Source organism: Mobula birostris, chromosome 2, assembly GCF_030028105.1.
Source record: "Mobula birostris isolate sMobBir1 chromosome 2, sMobBir1.hap1, whole genome shotgun sequence".
Lineage (NCBI taxonomy): Eukaryota > Metazoa > Chordata > Chondrichthyes > Myliobatiformes > Myliobatidae > Mobula > Mobula birostris.
This window is the reverse complement of record NC_092371.1, coordinates 173,443,605-173,469,359: the sequence shown is the minus strand read 5'-3', so window position 1 is coordinate 173,469,359 and position 25,755 is coordinate 173,443,605. Positions and strand designations below refer to the sequence as shown.

General features: G+C 40.4%; 1 protein-coding gene across 2 annotated transcripts in view; it reads right to left on the bottom strand.

Annotated features, from left to right (window-relative positions):
• Positions 1-25,141, bottom strand: part of LOC140193932 (serine/threonine-protein kinase ICK-like) — a 90,256-nt gene extending 65,115 nt beyond the window's left edge. For both annotated transcript variants that reach the window (XM_072251119.1, XM_072251120.1), the window contains exons 1-4: positions 24,954-25,141; positions 7,191-7,461; positions 1,597-1,651; positions 437-558 (exon numbers count right to left, since the gene is read on the bottom strand). In XM_072251119.1, the coding sequence (XP_072107220.1) occupies positions 437-558; positions 1,597-1,651; positions 7,191-7,291 (278 nt within the window). In that variant the 5' untranslated portion in view covers positions 7,292-7,461; positions 24,954-25,141. The remainder of the gene's footprint in view (positions 1-436; positions 559-1,596; positions 1,652-7,190; positions 7,462-24,953) is intronic.
• Positions 25,142-25,755: the final 614 nt, after the last annotated feature.

The following is a 25,755-nucleotide window of genomic DNA, read 5'->3' as shown; positions in this document are numbered from 1 at the left end:
CAAAGAGTCAGTAATAGATCTATTCCAAAGCTGAGAGCCAACTACAGGGGGAAAAAAAACAATGCATTTGGTTGGCATTTACATGTTCAGCTTGTTGATTAATCTCATCTCGTGCCCCCCCCCCCCAAAAATATGCATATAGATATAGAGGAATCTAGAATGAAAGACAGCTTACTATATTTCCTTTTAAAAGTAAATTCTAAACTCTATTCCTTGATAAACAAGTTACAATTGTAACAAATAAAACACTGATATATCTACTTGACCAGTGAAATATTATTGGAGTTCACAATCAGCTTTTGCAGCAACTCTCGATTGGAAATATTGACATTAACACTGTCCATCATGTTCAATTACACGTTACCTGTTAGCAGCTTCACAAGCATATTTAAAATGACCAGATTTGCTATTAAGAAGATATTAAGTCCTATGGTACCTGTCTCTCATCAGCTGATAGAGATTTTCTTTCATATACTCAAATACAAAATAGAGGTGATCATTTTCTCTTACAACTTCTTTCAGCTTGATTACATTTGCATGGTTTAATTTCTTCAGTGACTAGAATGAGACAACAAGATCCATGTTAAAAGAAAAGCTCAATTTCTACATAACCTACACAGCACATTACTGAGAAAATGGGATGGCCGTAAAGGCGGATTAACAAGATGCGGAATGAAGAAGCCCTGCCAAGCTTAACAGCAAAGCCTCATAAAATAATCTTGCAGACTTCATTTGAGGACTGATCAATAGATATTGTTATACAATTTAAATTTGCAACAATTCGAATACCTGATTTTAATTAATCTCCAGTCTGATATAAACAATTTGTATTAAGTGCCAAGAACTTGCTTTATGCAACATGGAGGGATAGATAAGAGATTTTGTTATATTAGTATGCACAACTGCACTCGGTCACTCTTAAGGGAAATGCAGGGAGAATATAATAACAGCATGACATTGGATGGGAGATGTATTGCATACCAAATAAAAAACTAGGAAGGACAAAGAACTGCACAATAGCAACAATAGAATATAATGCAGCTAGTTAATTCATCATCCCTGTTCCACCATTCACATTCCAGCTGATATATAGCCTACACCAACCAAAGCATTTATTTTATTTCACTGTTTTTACTTCAAGATCCAGTGCAGAACAGGCCCTTCCAGCCCAATGATCCACACTGTACAGCAACCCACCTGTTTAACCCTAGCCTAATTGCAGATCAATTACAATGATCAATTAATCTAATAACCAGCATGTCATTGGACTGTAGGAGGAAACTGGTTTTCTTAGTATCACTGAATGTTTCTTTTTACTAAAAGTCTATCAGAGGGAAGGCGATAGAGAATCCTTCAAAGGAGGAAAAAAGGGTCACAAAACTATCTTAATGTTCACAGTAAGACAAAGCATAGAAGAGTCTTAAATGTTAAGTGTCAATTGATTCTTCTCCACCCCCACCAGTTCCTGCTTCATCTGATGAGCATTTCCAGCATTTTGTTATAGTATAATGCATCTGTTTCTGTAGATCAAGTTTGATGATAAATATTAACCCAAACAATCCAAAAAAATTGAAATAAGCCGTCATTATAATCTACCTTGACTTCTCTGAGATTCATACATTCGTCCCATGAATAGAACTTCCGCTTCATTCTAATGAAGAAAAATAGAGATTAAACTAATGGCAAAAGATCTTTCCATGTTTAAATTTAAGATAAAAAGGAAATCCATTTGTTTTCTTTAAAAGGAATCAATGTTGGCACACTCACACGGAAAAAATAATAGCCCTGGTTTATTGTAACCAATAAAGTATATTCCCCCCACCCAAAGGACATTAAGTACAAGGCAAGAACCTTAACCACTCCCCCCCCAAAAAAAACTGTTCTTAATTTCTTGGACATCAATGACTTGTTTTCTGTTATGGCCATCATCTGAACACTTTTGAGAATATTGCCATAACGTGAATACTATGGAATTTGGAGCAAGGCAAGGATTAACTTAATATCTAGACAAGAATAGAATGCAGGCAGCGCTAGCAAGAAAGGTCTTTGAAGAGTGTAGCTTCCCTTTGTACACCAGGGATCTGGAGATGTTATAAGTGATCCAAGGCATACACATAAACCAAGGAACAATTGCTTTACTACCTTTAAAGTATCATCAGTTGTTAGCATATAGTTTGAATTTTAATACCTGTATTGTGAAGTGATTGTTTTTACAAGTAAGGAATTCAAACATATAGTTTACAAATTGGCAATATCCATTAAGTGCCAGCCAATTCTGTATAAAAAATATTATTTCTCTGTTCTGACTTCAGAACAGTGTGGTGACAGGGGCCATGCTGTTCTCCTTGTGCACAAATGAAATCAAGTGGGTTTTGAGTCGTAAGAGTGTATGCACTCTGGGTCCAGTTATTTTATTTTATTATATTGTCAGTGATGACAATACAATTAGGCAAGTCTAGAAAAAAGTAGAATTCCCAACACACCTACATGGTAGACCTTGTGACCATTAAGTCAACAGAAGCATGTTCCATATTAACAGAACCTAGGTTTGATAAAAGTACTGTTTTATGTCACTAAATGTTACTCACACTATGTACACACCAATATAAATGCAATTCATTTTCCCTACTCTGTGGGCAACACCAAGACAAGAAAAAGGAACTTTATGCTCAGCAAGTTAATCATCAATGGAAATTACAAGGTATTTAAATATTTTGACCACAATATTTCTTCTGATGATAATAAATCCTACATGTAATGCAGGAATGTGCATAGCAAGTTTCAGAAGTACATTTACAAAAATGCTGCAGTGTTATGGTGCAACTTTTCATTTCAACAAAAGATCAGGACACGTAGCAATATGCTAAATCTGTACTTCCTAAACTTGACAACTATATTTTTATTTATACAGGAACACCACTTGTTACAAAGCTCATTTATCATATCATGATCATTAGTTACGTACACCACTTTCCCAGAATAAGAGTTAAAATGCAACTGTACTGTGGATTATACTGCACTAGGACCACGCTTAACGCTGAGGATGCATTCCTAGGAGATGGAGCACTATATAATCAGCGCAATGCAGGATCATTATAACATTACATAAATGGACATGTATGCCTGATTAAAAAAAAATCAAACTCGAGATATATATTATTTTTTGTATACACAGTAATTCATGAAGTAACAAACACACAAATAGGCTGAACCTGTAGATTAGTGCAGTAGCAATGCATTGCAGCAGCAACAGGGAAGAGAGTGGTGGTTACATCTTAGAGGAGAGACCAGGCTGTGGGCCCTCCTCCAACTCTGGCTTCTTCAAGTAGGCATCGAGATTTTACTGCTTTTTCTTTAGTTTCCTCTCATGAAGCTGCTTTTGGTAGCAGGAAATCATGTTGAAAACACCTTCCTCAGATTCATCCAGGATGCGTTGCTCTGCCAATTCTCAAAGCTCTTCATTACTAAGGCTCTCACCGTGAGAACGTAGTAAATCATCAACAATGCCATCATTAACATCCTCACGCTGTATCACTTGCAGTTTCACATCCATGCTAATGCTTCTCCCAGACATCTTAGATGCACTACCTTCAATGGAAGTAGCAGGCAGTTTTCCAGAAACAGGTAAACAAAAATGGAATAAATTGGCAAAGGACCAAGAACGTTTACACAAACGAGGAACGCAGAGCATAAACTAATATTATATGATTGGCTATGAGTGCCTTGGAGCGCTTGTCAAGAGCCCTCATCGACTGATTGAATATTTACTGTAATGGTGGCCACTCAAGAATATTTAAGCATTGTTTAGAATGAACTTTTGTCATTTTATAAAATTTCAATAAATTGAATAACCACATTGTAATGAATCAGGGCCACGCAGGGTAGTGTTATACAGGTTCTGAATGTATTCTGAAAATATTCCCTTAATTTATTGAGATACAGGCCTTTGAGCCGCACCGCCCAACAACCGAGAGCCGAATCACGGGACAGCTTACAACGACCAATTAACCTGCTAACTAGTATATCTTTGGACAGGAGGAGGAAACCGAAGCACCCAAAAAAAAAAAAAAAACAAAAAAACAAAATCACAATTCCATGGGGAGGATGTGCAGACTACTCACAGATAATCATACGAGGAACGTTTGATAGCTCTGGGTGTGTACTCGCTGGAACTCAGAAAGATGGGGGGGGGGGAAATCTCACTGAAACTTTTCAGATGTTGAAAGGCCTAGACAGTAAATATGAAAAGGATGTTTCCCCACAGTGGGAGAGCTAGGACAAGAAGGCACAGCCTCAGGATAGAGGGGCGCCCTTTCAAAACAGAGGTGCAGGAAAGTTTCTTTAGCCAAAGGGTGATGAATTTGTGGAATTTGTTGCCACATGCAGCTGTGGAGGCCAGGTCATTGGGTGTATTTAAGGCAGAGATTGATGGGTTCTTGGTTGGACATTGTATCAAGGGTTATGGGGAGAAGGCCAGGAACTGGGGTTGAGAAAGTGATTTTAAAAAAAGATCAGCCATGATTGAATGGCAGAGCAGACTTGAAGGGCCAGATGGCCTAATTCTGCTCCTGTGTCTTATGGTCTTATAAACTCCGACAGCTCGAGCTGTAATAGTGCCACGTTAATCACTGTGCTACCATGGGGCCCTAATGGATTCTTCATTGAATAATTACCAAATTAGTCCTTTTGTAGAGCAGTGGTTATTATGTTTAACTGACTGGTGTTTTACTTGGGGAAAAGTAGAGAAATTTTATAGCTCTATATTCACACCAAACTATAATTCATTAGCCATCGCACTTTTCCCTTTAAGTAGTGTTTTGTAGTTGGTGGTAATTAGCAAGATAAGAGCCCATGGAATTACAGGGAAGTTACTAGCGTGGGTGGAGCATTGGCTGGTCAGCAGGAAAAGGAGAGTGGGAATAAAGGGATCCTATTCTGGCTGGCTGCCAGTTACCAGAGGAGTTCCACAGGTGTTGGTGTTGGGACCGCTGCTTTTTACGATGTATGTCAATGATTTGACTTATGATATTAATAGATTTGTGGCTAAATTTGCCGGTGATAGAAAGATAGGTGGAGGAGCGGGTAGTGTTGAGGAAACAGAGAGGCTGCAGAGAGACTTAGATAGTTTAGGGGAATGGGCAAAGAAGTGGCAAATGAAATATAATGTGGGAAAGTGTATGGTCATGCACTTTGGTGGAAGAAATAAACAGGCAGACTATTATTTAGATGGGAAGAGAATTCAAAATGCAGAGATGCAAAGGGACTTGGGAGACCTTGTGCAAGATATGCTAAAGGTTAACCTCCAGGTTGAGCTGGTTGTGAAGAAGGCGAATGCAATGTTGGCATTCATTTCTAGATGTATAGAATATAATTAGATTGTGAAGAAAATCAATTAGCTCAACTGATAATAACGAGCAAATGAGCCCCATCTTTTCTCAAAATCAAATAAAGGTTCAAAGGTTCAACTTCTAATTTTCTCCAAACTAAGACATAGCATCACTTGAGAGAACCATTGTGACAAAGTGGGAGCTGATGTATCCTTCCACTTCAACAAAATCGCCCTCCTAGCTATCAATGTAACAAATGCAATAACATGTTGGTCAGACACAAAAATACCATGAATATTTTGAGGAATTATTCCAAAAAGCACTGTTAATTTATTAAGTTGTAGATTAATTTCAAGTGCTTTAGAAATTGTTGAAAAAACTGACTTCCAGAACTATTCCAATATAGAACAAGACCAAAACATATGTGTCAGTGTAGCTATCTCAGTTTTACATCTATCACAATAACTATCAACATTAGGAAATATTTCAGAAAGTCCCTCCTTCGTCAAATGGTAACTTTGTAAATTTTTTGGTATATTTTTCTTTCTTGCTGGCAGTTCGATGTTTATTTTTAGAAGCTTTTTGTTTGACGCATGGCTCCGGGGTTGTACATCTAATGGGGGTTCCCCCCCCACACACACTTTTTCTGCTTAGTAGGGTTTTTTTTTATATAAATCATCACAAAATTATTTTTTTCCAATCAAGTGTTGTTACTTCGATGTACTCATGTTATTTCTTTTGTATAATATAACAATAAAAAGATTTGAAAAGAAAAAGATGTATAGAACATAAGAGCAGGGATGTGATGATGAGGCTCCATAAGGCACTCATGAGACCGCACTTGGAGTATCATGTGCAGTTTTGGGCTCTTTATTTTAGAAAGGATATACTGACATTGGAGAAAGTTCAGAGAAGATTCACTAGAATGATTCCAGGAATGAAAGGGTTACCGTATGAGGAATGTCTGGCAGCTCTTGGGCTGTATTCCCTGGAGTTCAGGAGAACGAGGGGGGATCTCATATTAACGTTCTGAATGTTAAAAGGCTTGAACAGATTAGACATGGCCAAGTTATTTCCCATGGTAGGGGATTCTAGGTCAAGAGGGCATGATTTCAGGATTGAAGAACGTCCTTTTAGAACTGAGATGCGAAGAAATTACTTTAGTGGAGGCCAAGCCATTGGATGTATTTAAGGCAGAGATAGAGAGTTTCTTGACTAGCCAAGGCATCAAAGGGTATAGGTGAAAGCAGGGGAGTGTGGATGACTGGAAGCATTGGATCAGTCCATGATTGAATGGCGGAGCAGACTCGATGGGCCAAATAGCCTACTTCTGCTCCTACATCTTATGGTAATTATAAGGCAGAAAAAAAGAGCAGCTTAAGGGATAAGTAACTACCCCCTTCTGATCTTTATTACAAGTGTTTCGACCAAGATGATGAGCTGAAACTATTTGTTAAAAAGTTTCTAAATTAACGATTTTGGCTGAGACGTCACAGGAGCTATCAAAGACAGTATGTCATCCTGGGTCAAAATTTACAGATTACTTATTTGATGAATGAAGAATGATTAAGCAGGATTTTAAAATGAGTGCTTTCAGAAACACCAAGAATATAATTGCACCATTGTCTGAACAAATGTCAATAATAGTTTTGATGAATAGTTACACTTCACCTAAAGTATTAACTTAAACTTAAAATAAATTCAGACTCTTATTCTGCTTTCAATTCAAATTTAGCTTTCATACTATCATTGACGTGAACCACTTTGGAATGCACATTTGTATTACAACATACCCAATATTCAAGGAAAGTACCAGCCTTAGAAGAATTTGAAAATTCTGTTAGAACATAAATTATCACTTACTTTTTAATGGCTACCAGTTCGCCTGAATCTATACATCTTCCCATGAGAACAGAGCCATATGTTCCATCTCCAAGCTGTTTCATAGTGGTGTAACGATTCATGCCAATGCACAAACTATACACTTGCAGCCGAAATTGAAAGATACCAAGATTCCTTCCTCAGCGGCAAACTGTTCATCCAGAATCTTCTGTTACTGCAGCAACAAATAAAGTAGCCATTCGCATCTAAGTTGATACTAGCTACGACAGGCATATTTTGGAGATGGTATCACCTGTATGAGGATTAAATAAAAACAAGTTGAAAATAGAGGAAATTTGAACAAAAAAAGTTATATTCACACTCAGAAAACACCTCTATAGAAAGATAAGGTGTTCTTAATTTACCTCCAATAATGCTCCTATGAAACTAACTGCAGTGAAAGTGTCAGTGTATATTCAGAGGCGATGTCCTTCAAATGCAAAACTAATTACTTGCATATTCAAGCTGGCTTTTTTTTTGATTAAAAAAAAAGCCTTTGCCATTATTTGAAAGAAGCTAATAGCACCGGTCAACATTCACCAGAAATACAGTAGTGGTAGAAAGCTTGTGAACCCTGTAGAATTTTATTTCTGCATATGACCAAAAATGTGATCAGATCTGCACATACATCCTAAAACTATCTAAAGAAAACCAAATTAAATAACACAAAAACATACTTGTTCACTTATTTATTGAGAAAAAATGATCTAATATTACACATATTTGTTGGAAAAAGTATGTGAACATTTGCTTTCACTATCTGGTGAGACCCCCTTGTACAGCAATAACTTAAACCAAACGTTTCTGGTAACTGTTGATCAGTCCCGTACATCGACTTGAAGGAATTTGAGGCCATTCCTCCTTACAAAACTGCTTCAACCCTGGGATGCTGGTGGGCTTCCTTGCATGAACTGCTTTCGTTAGGTCATTCCACAATTATTCCATAGGATTAAGGTCAGAACTTTGACTTGGCCATTCCAAAAATGCAATTTTTCTTCCTTTGAAACCATTTACTCTTCTTTCTAATCATTGCCCCATTGCATTATCCAACAACGCAATTATCTTGGTGGGTTTTTTTTGAAGAGCAGTGGTTTCCTCCATGGTATCCTTCCATGAACACCATTCTTGTTCAGTGTTTTTCTTATAGTGGACATGTGAACAAAGACTTTGGCAAGTTCTAGAGATTTCTGCAGGTTTTTTGCTGTTACCCTTGGGTTTTTTTTTTCTCCTCCTTCAGCACTGCACATTGTGGGCTTGGTGTGATCTTTGCAGGATGTCCACTCCCATACACACAATTCAGTTTTTTTTCTATATCATTTAGTAGTGTACTGTTGCAGCAAAGATGACAAATTTCATGACATATGTCTGTGATATCTATATAGTATACTACTAAAATTCTCATCCTGTTTGTCTGTTTCTGACCTCCAATTAGCCCAAACGGTACATCACAGCTGCACTTATTTTTGACTAAATGGACTTAAAATGTGCTAACTCAGAATGCATGCAAAGGTCAGGGTTATATTTGTTTAAAATTGCTCATATTCGTTTAAAATTGCTCACTTGTCAACAGGCCCCGCTTTCCACACTCTATTCTAGCTTTCATGGAAACCGCGACACACCACAACGCATGCACACGGCCAGCCTCAGCAGCGCCTCATGATGCTCACAGCAGCGACACCAACCGCAGCAAAAGGGCAGAGCAGCTCTATTCTGAGCGGTCACATTCTGCTAATCACCATCAGCATGTGCAGGATTGGGACAGATCAAACTGCCACCCATCGATAAGAGATATTTAAATCTTATTGTAATGAAGTACTTCAAAACACCCTACTCCCAGATTCTACACTTGAACTAATAAGAGATGGGAAAGAAGGAGAATGGGGAAAAAGAGTAGAGGACTACTCCAGGATTCCTGAAGCAAAGGTTCTGGGTCGAGGGTATACCGTTTTTCCACGAAGTGGTGACCTCTGCTATTTGAAACTTCTTCATCACATAAGGGGGCCAGTGTCTTTCGAATCATTGAAAACACATGATGGAGATATCCTTCTATCATTTAAAGACATCTGCAGAGGATTGCTGCAAGCTGACTATCATTGGCAGCAAACTATGGAAGAGGCAGAGAGAACAAGAATGCCCAGAGCAATGAGAGATTTGTTCGTCGTCTCGCTAACAAACACTGAAATCAACAATCCACAGCAATTATGGAACCGGTTCAAGAATGCAATGTCTAAAGATTTCCTACAAATGGACAGGAGAACTATCAATGATCCTGATATCATGATCGATGAGAGGCATCATGGACAAGCTCTTCTGTATTTCCAAGAGAAACTTGAGAACTTGGGCAAAACATTTGAAGAATATACCTTGCTAACACCAAAAAACTGTACAATTCCTCAAAGTGCTGGCAATCTGGAACTATTGCGTGAACTGCAATACAACACAGACGAACAGCAGGAATTTGTTTCACAGAAGGAACCCCTATTGAATAATGAGCAAAGAGAAGTATATGAATACGTGTGCAACTGCTTGGAAAGGAATCTCTCTTCAATGACTTTCATCGATGCACCAGGAGGAACAGGCAATATGTTTATCATCAACTTGATCCTCGCTAAAGTTAGGGGAGATGGAGGTGTTGCTGTTGCTGTAGCATCATCTGGTATTGCAGCAACATTGATGCCTGGTGGTAGGATAGCGCATTCAAGGTTCAAGATACCCTTCAAAGTCAATGAAGATGCCCTTGGTAACATTGATAAAAACACCAATAATGCAAATTTACTCTGAAATGTGAGGCTTATTGTCTGGGCTGAGTGCCCCATGATTAGGAGGAAGAGCTTTGAAGCCATGGACTGGACTCTTCGTGATGTATGGGGCAGGAATGAAGCCTTCGGGGGTATTTTAACCATCTGCTGTGGCGATTTCCATCAGCTTCTAGCAGTTGTGAAAAGAGGAAATGATGCTGATGTGGAGAACTCATTCATAAAAAAAATCCTATTTATGGAGAAACTTCATCAAGTTTCAATTGAAGAGAAACATGCCATTGAGTGAGGGAGAAGGAAGATATTCTGAGTTCTTATTGGATGTTGGAGAAGACAAGATTGAGAAAAATGAAAATGATGAAATCGAATTACCTGAAGATATATATGATTCTGCCAGCAAAAACTATGGAAGAATGTATTGATTTCATCTACCCAACATTTGACAATCCTGCAGAACTGTTCTCGAGGAATTCTTTCTTGGTTCCTCTCAATGAAATGATGCAAAAAATAAACTTCATGTGCATTAGACGCTTCCCTGGAATCATGAAAGAATACTGTTCCTTCAATGCCGTAAGTGAAGGAGCTAACGCCACTCATTTTCCAACAGAATTCCGTGATTTGGTTGAACTCTCTGGATTGCCACCACATAAACTAGAATTGAAGAGGGGATCTCCCATCATTTGAATGAGGAACTTGGATCCATCAAGGCTTTGCAATGGAACGCGAATGAAGGTGGAAGAACTGCACGACAATCTCATCGTAGCAAAGATAAACATTGGTGCATTCAAAAATGACATTGTCATGATCCCAAGAATTACTCTCAGTTTACCAGAAGGGGAAGATATTCCTCTTCAGCAGAGCCAGTTCCCGACAGAGTCATGCTTTGCTATGACTATACATAAGGCGCAAGGCCAAACCATGGGGAATGTGCTGATTTTTCTGCTGAAACCAGTATTCCAGCATGGTCAGCTGGATGCGGCTTTAAGCCAGGGAAAAAGAAATGAAAACGTTAGAGTATTCCTGAAGGGTGGCAGATCAACCAGAAATGTTATCATCAGAAGTGTCCTTCGTTAAACGAGGAGGAGCAATATTTGTCTTGCTACGCATCTTTCTTCTTTAATAAACTGAGTTTTTCTTCTTTAATTTCCAAAGCAAAGTGATAGCAATAGCATTCAGGGAAATTTAATGTTCATTCTGGTCACTTCAGACTGCACTACCTTTCTCTCAAAGGGTGCCCCAACAGGTCACCTGGTTGTCTAGTTAAACCTAATTCTGATTGTCATGTACTGAGGTACAGTGAAAAACTTGTTTTGCATTGAACTGGCATCTTATAGTAGCTATAAGGATGATCTTTTTTTTCTGGTCAAGATGGCACCTATGTACAATGCTCCTTTGGTCGTTATCTTCTAGATAGATCATGAAACCATCTTTTTCCACTTCTTTTACGTCATTTACATTTGTTTCTTGTCTTGAGTGTGATTTTTGAACTGTTGGAGCGTGTGTTTTGCTGTTTGGAAATCGTTTGGGTGCTTCAGCACTCTGCAGTCTCTAAGAGGATTGAAGGAGGCAGAGGCAGCATGAGTAACCTCGTGGCAAGAAGGCGCGCGTGTCGATGTTTGACCCCATTTCGCTGATTAAAGCATCAAAGCGAGTGAGCGTCGGCTGCTTGCCTTTTGATCAGTTGCTCTGTACCAGAGAAGGGAGATCTGCCACTGCGCCATGAGAGTGTTGCCCAGGTTCTCCTGAGTTTTGGACGTGGAGTTTGACTATAGACTGTATTTGTCTTATAGTTTTCATATTCTGTATTTTTTTCCGCCCAATTTTCTTGTTTTTTTTGTGCAGGGAGAGGGATTTGGGGGTTGATATGCCTGATCCACTTTGTTCTTTTTTTTTTGCAGGAGGAGGGATTTAGGATCGCTCCGTTTTGCTCAGCTTTTGTGTGGGAGGAGAGATTTGGGGGATGATGTGCCTGTTTCGCTTTTGTTCATTTCTATTTGTGGGGAGATGGGTTTTTGGGAGTTGACGATCATGCGGCCTTTCTTCTCTTTCTTGGCTTGATGGCTAGCCAGAGAATTAAAAAAATTTAGATTTGTATATTTTTTTATAATAAATGAACCTTCGAGCTTCTGCATACAACAATTTCATTGAATCCATTACATAGTAAATACTGTTACAGTGACTGCATATGAAACTTTTAGAAACAACACAAAATTCCACATATTATGTACACTGTAGGTCAGTCACTAAGCTTGGAAAAAGGCCATTCAGCATTCCAGGCTACATCAACCAGCTGGCACCCATTATTATTAATCCCATCTTCCAGTACTTGGCCTGCTGACATAGAAGGCTAAGTGATTCATGTGCTTGGCTAGACACAAGTGTTGTCAGCAACTGTTTCCATCACTCTTCATGGCAATGCATTTAGCCACTCTCAGGTAAAGAACATCCTCTTCATCCAAATCTTACCCCTTAGCATAGATCTATGTTCTCTAATTCAGCGGTCCCCAACCACCGGGCCGCGGACCGGTGCCGGGCCGCAAAGTATGTGCTACCAGGCCGCGAGGATCCAATATGATTTGGCGATATGAGTTAGCCGCACCTTTCCTCATTCCCTGTCACGGCCACTGTTGAGCTTGAACGCACGCAAGGTAATTACACACGCGTCATCCATGTCAGCGCGAGAAGGAGATCAATTCCTCGAGCTTGCAAATGACGGCAGGCTGAAAAGTATGTTTGACATAACATCTCTGCCGGCATTCTGGATCAAAGTCAAGGTTCAATATTCTAAGATAGCCACGAATGCACTGAAAACGTTGCTTCCATTTCCAACATATCTCTGCAATGAATGCAACAAAAACTAAATTGCGGAATAGACTGGATACAAGGAACCCCCTTTGAGTATCGCTGTCTCCCATCACCCTTCGATGGGACGGTCTCGTTGCAGGGAAACAAGCCCAGGGCTCCCACTGATTCAGCGATATTGGTGTGTTGCAATGATTTTATATGTTCATACAGGGAAAATATGTGCTGTGTGTTTAGTATCCAAACATTACTTAAAATGTTATGATGCTATTGACTTATATAACAATTACAGCACGGAAACAGGCCATCTCGGCCCTTCTAGCCCATGCCGAACGCTACTCTCACCTAGTCCCACCGACCTGCACTCAGCCCATAATCCTCCATTCCTTTCCTGTCCATATACCTGTACAATTTTTCTTTAAATGATATCAAACTTGCCTCTACCACTTCTACTGGAAGTTCGTTCAACACTTACTTCAAACTCCTTTGATAATTGACTTATTGCTATATTCATGCGAGGAAAATATGTGGTGTGTGTTTAATATTAAATTTGTCAGATAAACCCTTCTAGAAACGAAGTTGAGTGTGTTAGCCACTTATCACCTATATTCCAGTCGTGATTAACACCCTCCCGCCAAACAGAATCGCCATAAGTGATTTGTAGGTAAAAAAAATCGGCACATACACGCATTCGCAGGTCACGCATGCGCACTGGTGCCCGCGCAAGGCTTCATGGTCATTGTAGTCTTTCTCGGGGTAAACACAACATATTTGACTGCTACTCTTGTCCGTTGGCAACCCTACCCGCACCCCCCCCCCCCCGCAGGTTGGCCGGTCCACAAGAATATTGTCCATATGAAACCGGTCCGCAATGCGAAAAAGGTTGGGGTCCCCTGCTCTAATTTCATCGATTTTCAATCAGAAAAGGAATCCCACTGTCCAGTATATCTATAATTTTTTATAGGTTTCAATTATGTCCTCTCTTAAACCTGTTTTTCACCGTCCCTCCAGGTAACTAAAATACTCCACCTCAGACAACACCCTAGTGAATCTCCTCTGAGGCCTCATCAGTACCATCACATCCTTACTAGAGTATGGTGATCAGAGCAGAGAGAAATACTATACAAACCAATATCAAAATGTACCAAACTACTTCCAGGAAGTTTAACTATCAAAATATGAATGCAAACACTGCATGTCACAGTTCAGTGATGCTAGATAGAATGTAGAACATCAGAGCACAGTACTTCCCATTAGCCCATGATGTTATGTCGATCTTTTAATGCTCAGCCTAACCCTTCCCTCCATTTTTCTCTCATCCTCGTGCCTGCATTCCACATGCTCACCATTCTGTGAAAAAAACATTACTTCTGATATTCAGATCTATCCACATCTCCAATCACTTTAAAATTATGCCCTCTCATATTTGCCATTTCAACCCTGAGAAAAAGTCTCTATCACTCAATCCAGTTATTGAACTGACTTGCAGTATGATTATTAACTACTTCCCAAAAAAAACTCATCCATTTGTCTAAGATTGTTGCAATTCTGTTTTATTCTTAGAAAAATCTAATCAGTTATAATCCACCTCACAGCAGCCCCCTTGCTAAAGTATCATTAACTCCATACACAATTGGGATATCTATATTAATATTGTCATAGGCAGATGCTGAAATACTTCAGATTCAGATGAAGTGATTATATACACAAGTTTTATTTACAACTTTGCCATGGAAAAAGAATTGTAAAAGGAAAAAAATATTAAGCAAAGCAACACACACAATATGCTGGAGGAACTCAGCAGGCCGGGCAGTATCTATGGAAAAAAGTACAGTTGATGTTTCGGGCCAAAACCTTCGGCAGGACTGTTGACGTTTCAGGCCGAAACAAATTTGTGACAAGAGTCATGGCACAATAAACAGTACAAGATGTACACAACCAAAATACTGTTCCATGATTAAGTAGTGATGAAAACACAGTTCAATGCCCCCAATTCACAAACACCTCTACCAATTTCATCTCCCACATTTGGTGATCGCGATCTGGCTGTCTCTGCATCACAGGCCAAGTGACTCATTTACAGAGCACCTGTGCTTTGTGCAGCATGGCCATCTTTAGCTCCCAGTTTTGCAAGATGGCACTGGTGAAGCATAGAAACACAGAGAAGCTTACAATAGTTGCAAATAACATTCTTCTGAACTACACTCATGGCATTCTGCAGCCTGCAACTTCCCTTTTAAGTTGCACAATTTTTAACCATCTTAAGGGATGAAAGGATACGGGGAGAAGAAAGGGGATTGGGGCTGAGAGGAAAATTGGAACAGCCATGATGTAATGGTGAAGCAGACCCGATGGGCCAAATGGCTGAATTCTGCTCCTATATCTTATGGTGTTATGGTCATAATGAACTAATGATTTCTTGATCTTCTGAAGGATTCAGCAGATCTCTCAATACAGGTACGGCACCTTTAAGCAGACGAAGGGACAGCACAATAGCTGGAAGAGAGGGTGGAGGGGAGGTCCCTTAGCCAGACTAAAATTCCAGGGTATGAAACTTCCTTTGCTCAATATCTTGTTAGCAAATGTGCAGTTACTGGAGAACAAGATTGAGAATTAAAGAGCAAGATTGCTGTATTGGAGGGAAATGAGGAATTGCTGCATCCTGTGTTTCACAGAGACATGGCTCATCTCAGACATGCTTGATACATGGGCAAGAAGCCAAGGGCTTCTCAAGACACTGAATCAACCAATCAGCTGGGTCAGAGAAGGCAAAAGGTGGGGGTCTGTGTTTCAGGATAAACTCTTCGTGGTGTTCGGACATTGCAGTTTTGTCACACACTGGTTCTCCCAACATGGAACATGTGACTAAATACCAATCATTCTAATTACCAAGGCAGTCCTCTTCCGTAATCCTGACTGCAGTTTACGTACTGCCAAAAGCAAGTTCAGGAACATTTATTACTCCTCCACCACCAGGCTCTTGAACCAGAGAGGTTAAGTTCATTCACCCCATCACTAAACTCACTTTCAAGGACTCACCTGACGTTCTTGACATTTATTGCTTATTTATTTATTATCATTTTTGTTGTCTTCTGCACATTGGTATTTGTCCACCCTGTTGGTGGCAGTCTTTCACTGATTCTCTTGCATTTCTTTGTATGCCCCCAAGAAAACGAACCTCGGGGTTGTACATGGTGACATACATGTACTTTGATAATATCTTACTTTGAAATTTGAGCATTTCGTTTCAACTCCACATTCCTATACCGACCCATCTTTACTCCTAGGGTGAAACCCAATGCTAACTAGAGGAGCAACATCTCATAGTCCACTTGTTTGTTTGACAACCCAAATTAATTTTCCTATTTTAGGTAACCCTTACTGCCTGCATGTTCCCACACTTTTCCTTCCTACCCACCTCCCATTTTTGGCCCTTTTCCCATTCAGTTAAGCCCCTATTACTTTGTTTTCATCCCCCTCCCAGATCCATTGGCCGCTACACACACATTTCACCTACCAGATCTCCATCCCCAATTCCACTCCAGCTGCCCTTCACTTCTCCCTTAATGATTCCCAATACCTTCATCTTCCTGGCATACTCCACACCTCCTCAGACCACCTATCATCGACTGGCCCATCTCACCACTCCCCTTACCTCCTTATAGTGTTGAACTTCCCTCTCCACCCAGTCCTGCTGCATGGTTTCAACCTGAAATGTCAAACTCCTTTCTTCTGCACTTCTTTCTCTCAACAGATGCAGCTCAATCTGCTGAGCTCCTTTTGCAGACTGCATGTTGTTCTGGGTTCTCACATCAGTGGTCTCATACCTTCCCCAAGACTCTTCATGGAAAATACTTACCAATTAAATTCCTAAGACCTACAGCAACTCTAAATTATACCACATAACTCCTCCTACATTATATTCTAGATTCCAAACAAGAAATAGCTTGTGTTTCACATTAAATCCTTAAAAGGATTTAAAAATCTGGCTTAAAGATGTAAAAAAAAAGTGAAGCTCTGTCCTCAAAAAATCAATTTTATTCTCCCTGGTCTAAAAGACTACTGTCTAACGTACAACAAACCCTTCCAAATTCTTTGGAAGTGTTGTCATTTCCTAAACCCACAATCAACACTCCGACTGCTAGAACCTAGATTTTTCCTTGATTACATCAAAACAGCCTCAACTAAAAATAAGTTAGATGGAATAGTCTATTGCTACATCTAGGAGAATGAAACAAAACATCACATTTTCTTCATTGATCAGTCAAAACTCATTAACTGGATCAATTAGGCTATCCTTCGATAACAAACACCAGAGCTTCTGCAGATGTTGGAAATCTGGAGCAACACACAAGATGCCAGAGGAACTCAGCAGGTCAGACAGCATCCATGGAGGTGAACAAACAGTTGATATTCAAGCAGAGACCCTTTGCCCAGGACTTGAAGGGAAGGGGAAAGAAGCCACAATAAGGTGGGAGGAGGCGGAAAGAGTGCAAGTTGGTAGGTCTCAACCCGAAACATCAACTGTTTATTCCTCTCCAAAGATGCTGCCTGACCTGCTGAGTTCTTCCTACAATGTTTGTGTATACTGTCAAAATATTTGCATACCCGAGTCTTAGGCTATGTCCATACTAGACCAGTTAATTTTGAAAACGCCAGTTTCGCGTAAAGACGATAGGCGTCCACACCAGGCGTTTTTGAAAATACCTCCATCCACATTAAAACAGGTATTTCGGCAAATCTCCTCCTACTGGGCATGTGCAGGACACATCTACAGAATTCAACAGCTTCAACGAGCACGTCCGACCTCACAGTTTAGACCAAGTAACCCTAACGCAGACTAGAAAAACTTAAAGGAAATTGCCAAACGACAGATAGCTCGCGCAGGAGGACTTAAAACTAAAAAAACAAATACTGGAGCGTATGGAGGCAACTGACAGGGAGTTCACAGACAGTATGACCCGGCTGACGATGAACATTGAAAAAATGACTAACTCTGTTGCAGGGAGATTTGCATTGATGAGGAATATGATGGCTCCCCCACCAGTACTTTTCACCACCACAATACCAGCCTCACAGCCATTACAATAGCTACACATATGGACACACAGACCCCCGGGTGGCCCCACCATCCTCCCCACTCCCACAGAGGGGTCACCCCGGAAACATTTCCTACAGCCATAGTTTCTCCACTCATGAAAGGGACGACAGCTACAACTAAACGCAATAAGGCTTGTTACTGGGCAAAAGTGAAATTTGCTGTTACCTCATTTGTTTGCCTTTACTTTTGCCCTGTCTTTCTGTATTATTTTGCTGTATTTAACATTGGCAATAAAACAAGTTACTGGACAAAAGTGATTTTATTTTTACCTGAGTGAAAGTGAAAGTTACAATTTTCCTTTTTTGGCCTTAACATTTTCATGTCTATGCCAAACATAAGCGACTACTTAAAAATGACATTTTGGAAGTAGTGACAATTGCATCTATTGAATGTTTGCACAAGTAATACATTAATAAAGCACCCTGTTAAATGTATAAAACATGTCTGCATCAGTGTTATCTTGTATTTCCATACAATGTTACATTATGCTGTTACACATCTATTGTCAGAGAAGTACTTGCATAAATAGGTAAGGACAAGCAAGGACAGAAAACGGGCAAAGTGAGTATACTTATTCATTCAGTATTCAGTAAGTTATGGGTCAAAGTATTTGGTGAGTACATTTCTAACTCTTCTGGCTTCAGTCTCGTTGCCGTCTGTTCTGAAATTGTTAGGTTGTGTGGGGGGTTGAAATTAACATAGACAATAAAGTAAACAACACACACAAGAAGCCATCCGCCGTTGTTGTTGTGGTGTTGGAAGTTGCGTTCAAGAAAACAATGAGCTGCCACTATTATCTCTTCCGGCACATCATGACAGCATTTTTAAAAAGAGCCGATTACCCCGTACACACTACACCGGCCATTAGGCGTTTTCAGATTTATTCACTCTGGAGAGCGTTTTTGAAAAGCTCTGTTTTTGAGGGAGAAAAACACCGTTTCAGTGTGGACGGAGGGTCAAAACGAAAAGAAAAAGCTTCGGTTATGGATTTATCTGGTCTAGTGTGGACATAGCCTTAGATTCCTCCAATTCCTTGTACTACAGCTTAACTCTACATAGTGGGGGAGAAAAGATGTCTACAAAGCAATGCAAATGCGCTTTGTTCACTAAGCTGTGTACCTGAGACCTGAAGCCTTTAAGCCTGTTTATGATCTTCATCTCAATGAAGTCAGTCATTAATTCCATTCAGATAATCACTTCGGGTATTAGACGTCATTAGCATTTGTCTTATTGGACACTTGGAAAAAATAGAGTAAATTAACTATCATGTTTAGGCAATATTTTATCACAGTTGCCAATTCTATATTTTATGATAAAAATACTGGAACAATTACATGATGTATTTTGAACCTATACTTCTAAATACAGTGGATTCTGGTTAATTGGGCCATTAGTTAATCAGGGAAGCTGCTTATTTGGGACAACCTCTAAGGAACAAAAACTAATCAGGAAAATAGCTGGGATTCCCTTCATTTATTTGGTACACTATACCACTTCATTGGGACATGAGACTGTTGCCGAACAATTACTATATAGCATCTGAAGCATTCACTTGTGTGGCCCTTAGACACTAAGAAGCAAAGTTTTTGAAACACTGTCAGTTGCGTGTGCTTGTGTTTATCTATTTGGGCCAATAGACACGGATTCAAAATGCAGAGATTTTTGATAATTTTGCTTTTCCAATTTGATTTTATGCAGGAAGGCAGTCCATTATCTGCCCTAGGTGTCTGTGCTGATTCTGTTAATCAAAAGAACATGGCAGAATACATTGAATGAACTATTAGGAACTAATACAGTTTTATAGTACTGCAGTAGTAGTGGAAGTGTTCCAAGTTATGCATTTCACTTAAATGCATAATCTAATATTCAGTTCAATAGTAGTTTGTCTTTATAATACCTTTTAACTATTTCCATGAAACTTCTGCTAATTGGGGCAGCCACTAATTGGGCCAAAATACACAGGTCCAAATGATCTGGAGTCCATGGTATATTAAAATGTTTCTATAACATGCCCTCAAAATACCTTATAAAATTCTTGGTAGTTAAAGTAACCCCCTGCCCCCCACCCCCAGCAAGTCACCACCCACTATTGCTCTGATGTTGGCAATGTAATGATTCTTGATGCTAAGAGTATTTGGAGCTGTACATTAAAATAGTTGATGAAAACAAAATGGTATTGAATGTGATTTAAGTGCAAGAGTGTAATTAAACAGCACTAAAGCAGGGAAGCCAATAATACATTATTGTAGGCAGAAATACATCCTCTTCCAAGCTTAAAAGAATTGAAGATCATTGAGCTATTTAATTCTAGTGCACAGCAGTCATTGCTGTGGGCCACAGCATCACAGGAGGATATGATACAATAATGAAGTACATTGGCTTACATATGTACAAGCACCTAAAAATATCTACTTGAGATTTTTTTTTTTTTAAAATAGAACATGAACAAAACTTAAAATGGTGTTTTGGGAAAACAGTATAATTACCAAATATTAAATTTCCATAACTGACATGCATTTCAGATTTTAGTGCAGACATCAGTTTTTTTTTAAATTATACAACTAGCCTATTTGAACACATTAGGTGATAGATTTTAAGTTAACATGTTTTACTGATTTAGTAATGGAGAAATGGCACTAATGTGAAAGAACAGTCAAATAACTGGCTGGCAGGTAACCTTCACTTTGTGTGAAATATCATTGCTAACTTTCACATAAAACTGCTATAAGCAGCTTATGGGTACCAACTAGCCCAAAGCTTGACAAATTACAAGCAAAATACATAGTCATACTTTTCCATCAAATACAAACCATAGTTTTGACAAGTGTACATGTTATTCAATGTAACACACATCAAAGTTGCTGGTGAACGCAGCAGGCCAGGCAGCATCTGTAGGAAGAGGTGCAGTCGACGTTTCAGGCCGAGACCCTTCGTCAGGACCAACTGAAGGAAGAGTGAGTAAGGGATTTGAAAGTTGGAGGGGGAGGGGGAGATCCAAAATGATAGGAGAAGACAGGAGGGGGAGGGATAGAGCCAAGAGCTGGACAGGTGATAGGCAAAAGGGGATACGAGAGGATCATGGGACAGGAGGTCCGGGAAGAAAGACAAGGGGTGGGGGGAACCCAGAGGATGGGCAAGAGGTATATTCAGAGGGACAGAGGGAGAAAAAGGAGAGTGAGAGAAAGAATGTGTGCATAAAAATGAGTAACAGATGGGGTACGAGGGGGAGGTGGGGCCTTAGCAGAAGTTAGAGAAGTCGATGTTCATGCCATCAGGTTGGAGGCTACCCAGATGGAATATAAGGTGTTGTTCCTCCAACCTGAGTGTGGCTTCATCTTCACAGTAGAGGAGGCCGTGGATAGACATGTCAGAATGGGAATGGGATGTGGAATTAAAATGTGTGGCCACTGGGAGATCCTGCTTTCTCTGGCGGACAGAGCGTAGATGTTCAGCAAAGCGGTCTCCCAGTCTGCGTCAGGTCTCGCCAATATATAAAAGGCCACATCGGGAGCACCGGACGCAGTATATCACCCCAGTCGACTCACAGGTGAAGTGTTGCCTCACCTGGAAGGACTGTTTGGGGACTCCTCTACTGTAAAGAGGAAGCCACACTCAGGTTGGAGGAACAACACCTTATATTCCGTCTGGGTAGCCTCCAACCTGATGGCATGAACATCGACTTCTCTAACTTCCGCTAAGGCCCCACTTCCCCCTCGTACCCCATCTGTTACTCATTTTTATGCACACATTCTTTCTCTCACTCTCCTTTTTCTCCCTCTGTCCCTCTGAATATACCTCTTGCCCATCCTCTGGGTCTCCCCCCCCCCTTGTCTTTCTTCCCGGACCTCCTGTCCCATGATCCTCTCATATCCCCTTTTGCCTATCACCTGTCCAGCTTCTGGCTCCATCCCTCCCCCTCCTGTCTTCTCCTATCATTTTGGATCTCCCCCTCCCCCTCCAACTTTCAAATCCCTTACTCACTCTTCCTTCAGTTAGTCCTGACGAAGGGTCTCGGCCTGAAACGTCGACTGCACCTCTTCCTACAGATGCTGCCTGGCCTGCTGCGTTCACCAGCAACTTTGATGTGTGTTGCTTGAATTTCCAGCATCTGCAGAATTCCTGTTGTTTATATTATTCAATGTAGTTACTTTTCCAAGTTTGTCAGGAACTTAGATTTCATTCATTATCAATGGCTTAAATGGCTTGCACAAACACTGAGATAATAACTAAAATATCATAGAATGCTATAACATTAAGCTATGAAGTACAACATGTAAATGTGTAAGAATAATTTATTTTTTCTTCAAATATACCCAAAGACAAATTAACTTAAACCAAAGACAAAACTAACTATTCAAAACTACATTATAATAAGGTACAGATCTTTAAAAGTTTGATTAACATGTCAGTAGAGGATTTAAGCATTCTAAATGAGGTGGGTTTGAACAAAATTTTGAAAAGTAGGAAGATGTTTGGTGATTAAAATAAAAGACAGAAGAAACAAAATACCGGAGATGTTAAAGATGTCCAGAGGTATACCCAAAAGAATCTTAGCAGGATGATAACACAAAGCAAGTGCTTTAAACCTTAACTGCACTTTCATGCAACAGAAGACAGGCAATTGCAATGCTGGGATTTGGAGCAACAAGCAAACTACTGGAAGAACTCAGCAGGATAGACAGCATCTGTTGAGGGCAATGGACAAAGTTCAAAGTAAATTTATTATCAAAGCACATATATAACCATATACAACCCTATGATTCATTTTCTTACAGACATTCTCACCAACAACCAAGGTGCAAAAGACAAATACAAGATATTAAAAATAATAACAAAGGAAGCATTGAACTCCTGGCTCAGAGTTGGAGATCTCTTCCCAGATACAGAGGGGTTCCGTGTGGCAATACAGGACCAGGTGGTTAAAAAATTAGCAAAAATACACAAGACCAACAAATTCAACAAGATAAATGCAGAAAATACCAAGAGTAACCAGAAACAATCCAACATGTTACAGAAACCTGCAGCAGTTTAACTCAGTCTGATTACTTGCACAGGTGCAATCAAGTGGCAAACATCATTCACCAAAATCTTGCTTTGAAATACAAACTAATAAAAAAAAAACACCATACCTTACTATACAAGCCTGATCCAGTTTTAGAGTCAGAATCCCACAAATTATATTACGACCAACCGGACAATCCATCATAAATATTCAGAGATTATAATACAAGATAAACAAGGACAGACAGCTTACTCAATATAGTAGTATATTTGGCCATTCCAAACACACATAATATACAGAAGCCTACAAGTGGAAAAAAAAACACCAGAAATGTGCTGAATTAAAAGAGCAAATTGAAAGACTATGGAACATGTACAGTATATACTTTTCAATCTCCCTTCTATATGGTGATTCATTACCCCCTTCGATTCCACCAATAACTGTGGTGATCTCAACAAATTTAAATATGGCAATGGAGTGGTCCTTAGCCTCACATTCATAAGTATAAAGTGAATAGAACAGCACATAGCCTTGTGGTTCACCTGTGCTGATGGTGATTGTGGAGGAGTTGTTGTTGCCAATCTGAACTGATGAGGTCTGCAAGTGAGGAAATGGAGGATCCAGTTGCACAAGGAGATAATGAGATCTAGAACTTGAAGCCTATTGATTGGTTTTGAGAGGATGACACTATTGACTGCCAAGCTGGTGTCAATGAAGAGCATCCGGATGTATGCATCTTCACTTTTCAGATATTGCAGTGTTGAGTGAATGGCCAGAGAAGTGGCAACTGCTGTTGACCTGTTGAGATGAAAGGCAAATTGGAGAAAATCCAGATCAATTCTCTGGCAGGAGTTGAAATGTTTCAACAACAACCTCTCAAAGCACTTCATCACTGGATGTAAGTGCTACCAGATGATAGTCATTGAGACAGTTTACCATGTTCTTCTTAGGCAAGAATGCCCTATTCAAGCCTACTTGAAGCAGGTAGGTACCACAGACTGCCTAAGCAAGAGGACAAAGATACCAGCTAGTATTTCAGCCAGTTGATCAACACAGGTCTTTAGTACTTGGCCAAGTATCCTGTTTGGACTGGATGCTCTTCACGAGTTCACCTGCCTGAAGAATGCTTTCACCACCGGCCTCAGAGAATGAAATCACAAGGTCATTCAAGGGCTGTGGGAGTTTGTGAAGGTTCCTCTGTGTTTTGATAGCCAAAGCAAGAAAAAGGCATTGAGCTTATCTGGGAGTGAAGCCTTTTTGTCCCTTACATCATTTATAGTCAAATGATGGGTCTCAACAAGAAGCATCCACAGATGCTGCCTAACCTGCTGAGTTACTGCCAAAAACGCAGGATTGTGCAGAGAAACAATAAACATACAGACTATTTTACTCCGAGTAAAATTGAGATACCTGATGTCTTCTCAGGGATGGGAAAGGGGGCTACTTGTGAACCGTTAGCCAATTCAGAGACTAATTCACCTTCAAACAGTGGTAATTTGTCTCACTTTGTCCTAGGAACCAGTTTGCTTTCCCACCCACAAATGAACACATCACAAGACTTTACCGACCTTAAGACACTTTGGGACGCCCATGTCAATAATGCGATTTGGAGTTAACCGGTCCATTGCGTCCTTCGCTTCCCCTACCCCATATTAATTTGTAGTGATTTAACACAAGTTGTTGCTGCCGTCTCTCCAACTTGACGAGAGTAGGTCCAGCAGTGCTTATACCCGATAGACAGGAAGAAGGCGAATCCCTCCCTACCTACTCAAGTCAAATTTGAGTTTATTGTGGAATGCTCGAGTGAGTGTGAGCATATACACAGATACACACACGTAAAATGAAAAGTTATTTACTTCATTGCATTACTCACAGTCATAGGAAAAGCACAAAATTGTACAAAACTCAATAGCAAATCAGAGTGCTTAAGTGGCAGCAGGTAGGATGGTGGTGATGAAGTGGCCGGAAAAAGACAGCCACCACACACAAACCAACCGATTCCCAGGACTCCCGATTCCCTCGCAGGGCCACCCACAGTACTCTATAGCCTCTCAGGCCCAACCACCCCACCTCCCCGGCCTTACCGCCGTTTGGATGCCGTTTCGTCGCCGAAACAGCTTGTAGAGTGTGAGGAGAAGAAAAACAAATCCTTTAAGGAGTGAAGGTGCAAAGAAATCACCACCCGACGCCAACCTCCTTCACCTCACTCCGACCCAACATGGCGGCAGCACTGAGTAGTGCCGCTGTTGTCTCCTCAAGGGGGCGGAAACCTCAGAGACTGCCACCATTCTGTCCATCAAGGCGTACTAGCCACGCCCCACATGCTGATCGTCACCCCGAGGCTCCGCCCCAGCCAATCTATTAAACACAGTAGCAACGCCCCCGTCCAGCAAGGTGCACTACACGCTGCATCACTCCAATGGCACCAGCCACTTCCCCATCCATCAAGCATAGCAGCTCCACCCTCACCCATCAAGGTGCATTGGTACCGCCTCACATGCTAAATCTCAAGCGTCCCGCTGCCTGTCATTCATCAACTAGCTACGCCCCCCTGTCCTTTCCCGCCTCAACCCATCAAGTACGACACACATCTGGTCGATTAGTTCACCATGCAAATATATACGATTTATAACAGCTCACCCTTCTAATTAGCATACAGCAACCTTGCCCGTCCGTTTAAGGGTCGGCAGCGTGGCCTATAAACTGATTTACACCCAACAGTCCCGCCCTCTATATTAATTCGCAGTCATCAATACACCCCACGAGCAGCAACGCACACCATCCCGATCAATTAGTATTTAGAACACCGCCCACCGGTAAATTAACAATGCATCACACAAAATACTGGAGGAGCTCTGTGAAGAGGAATAAATAGACAACGTTTCG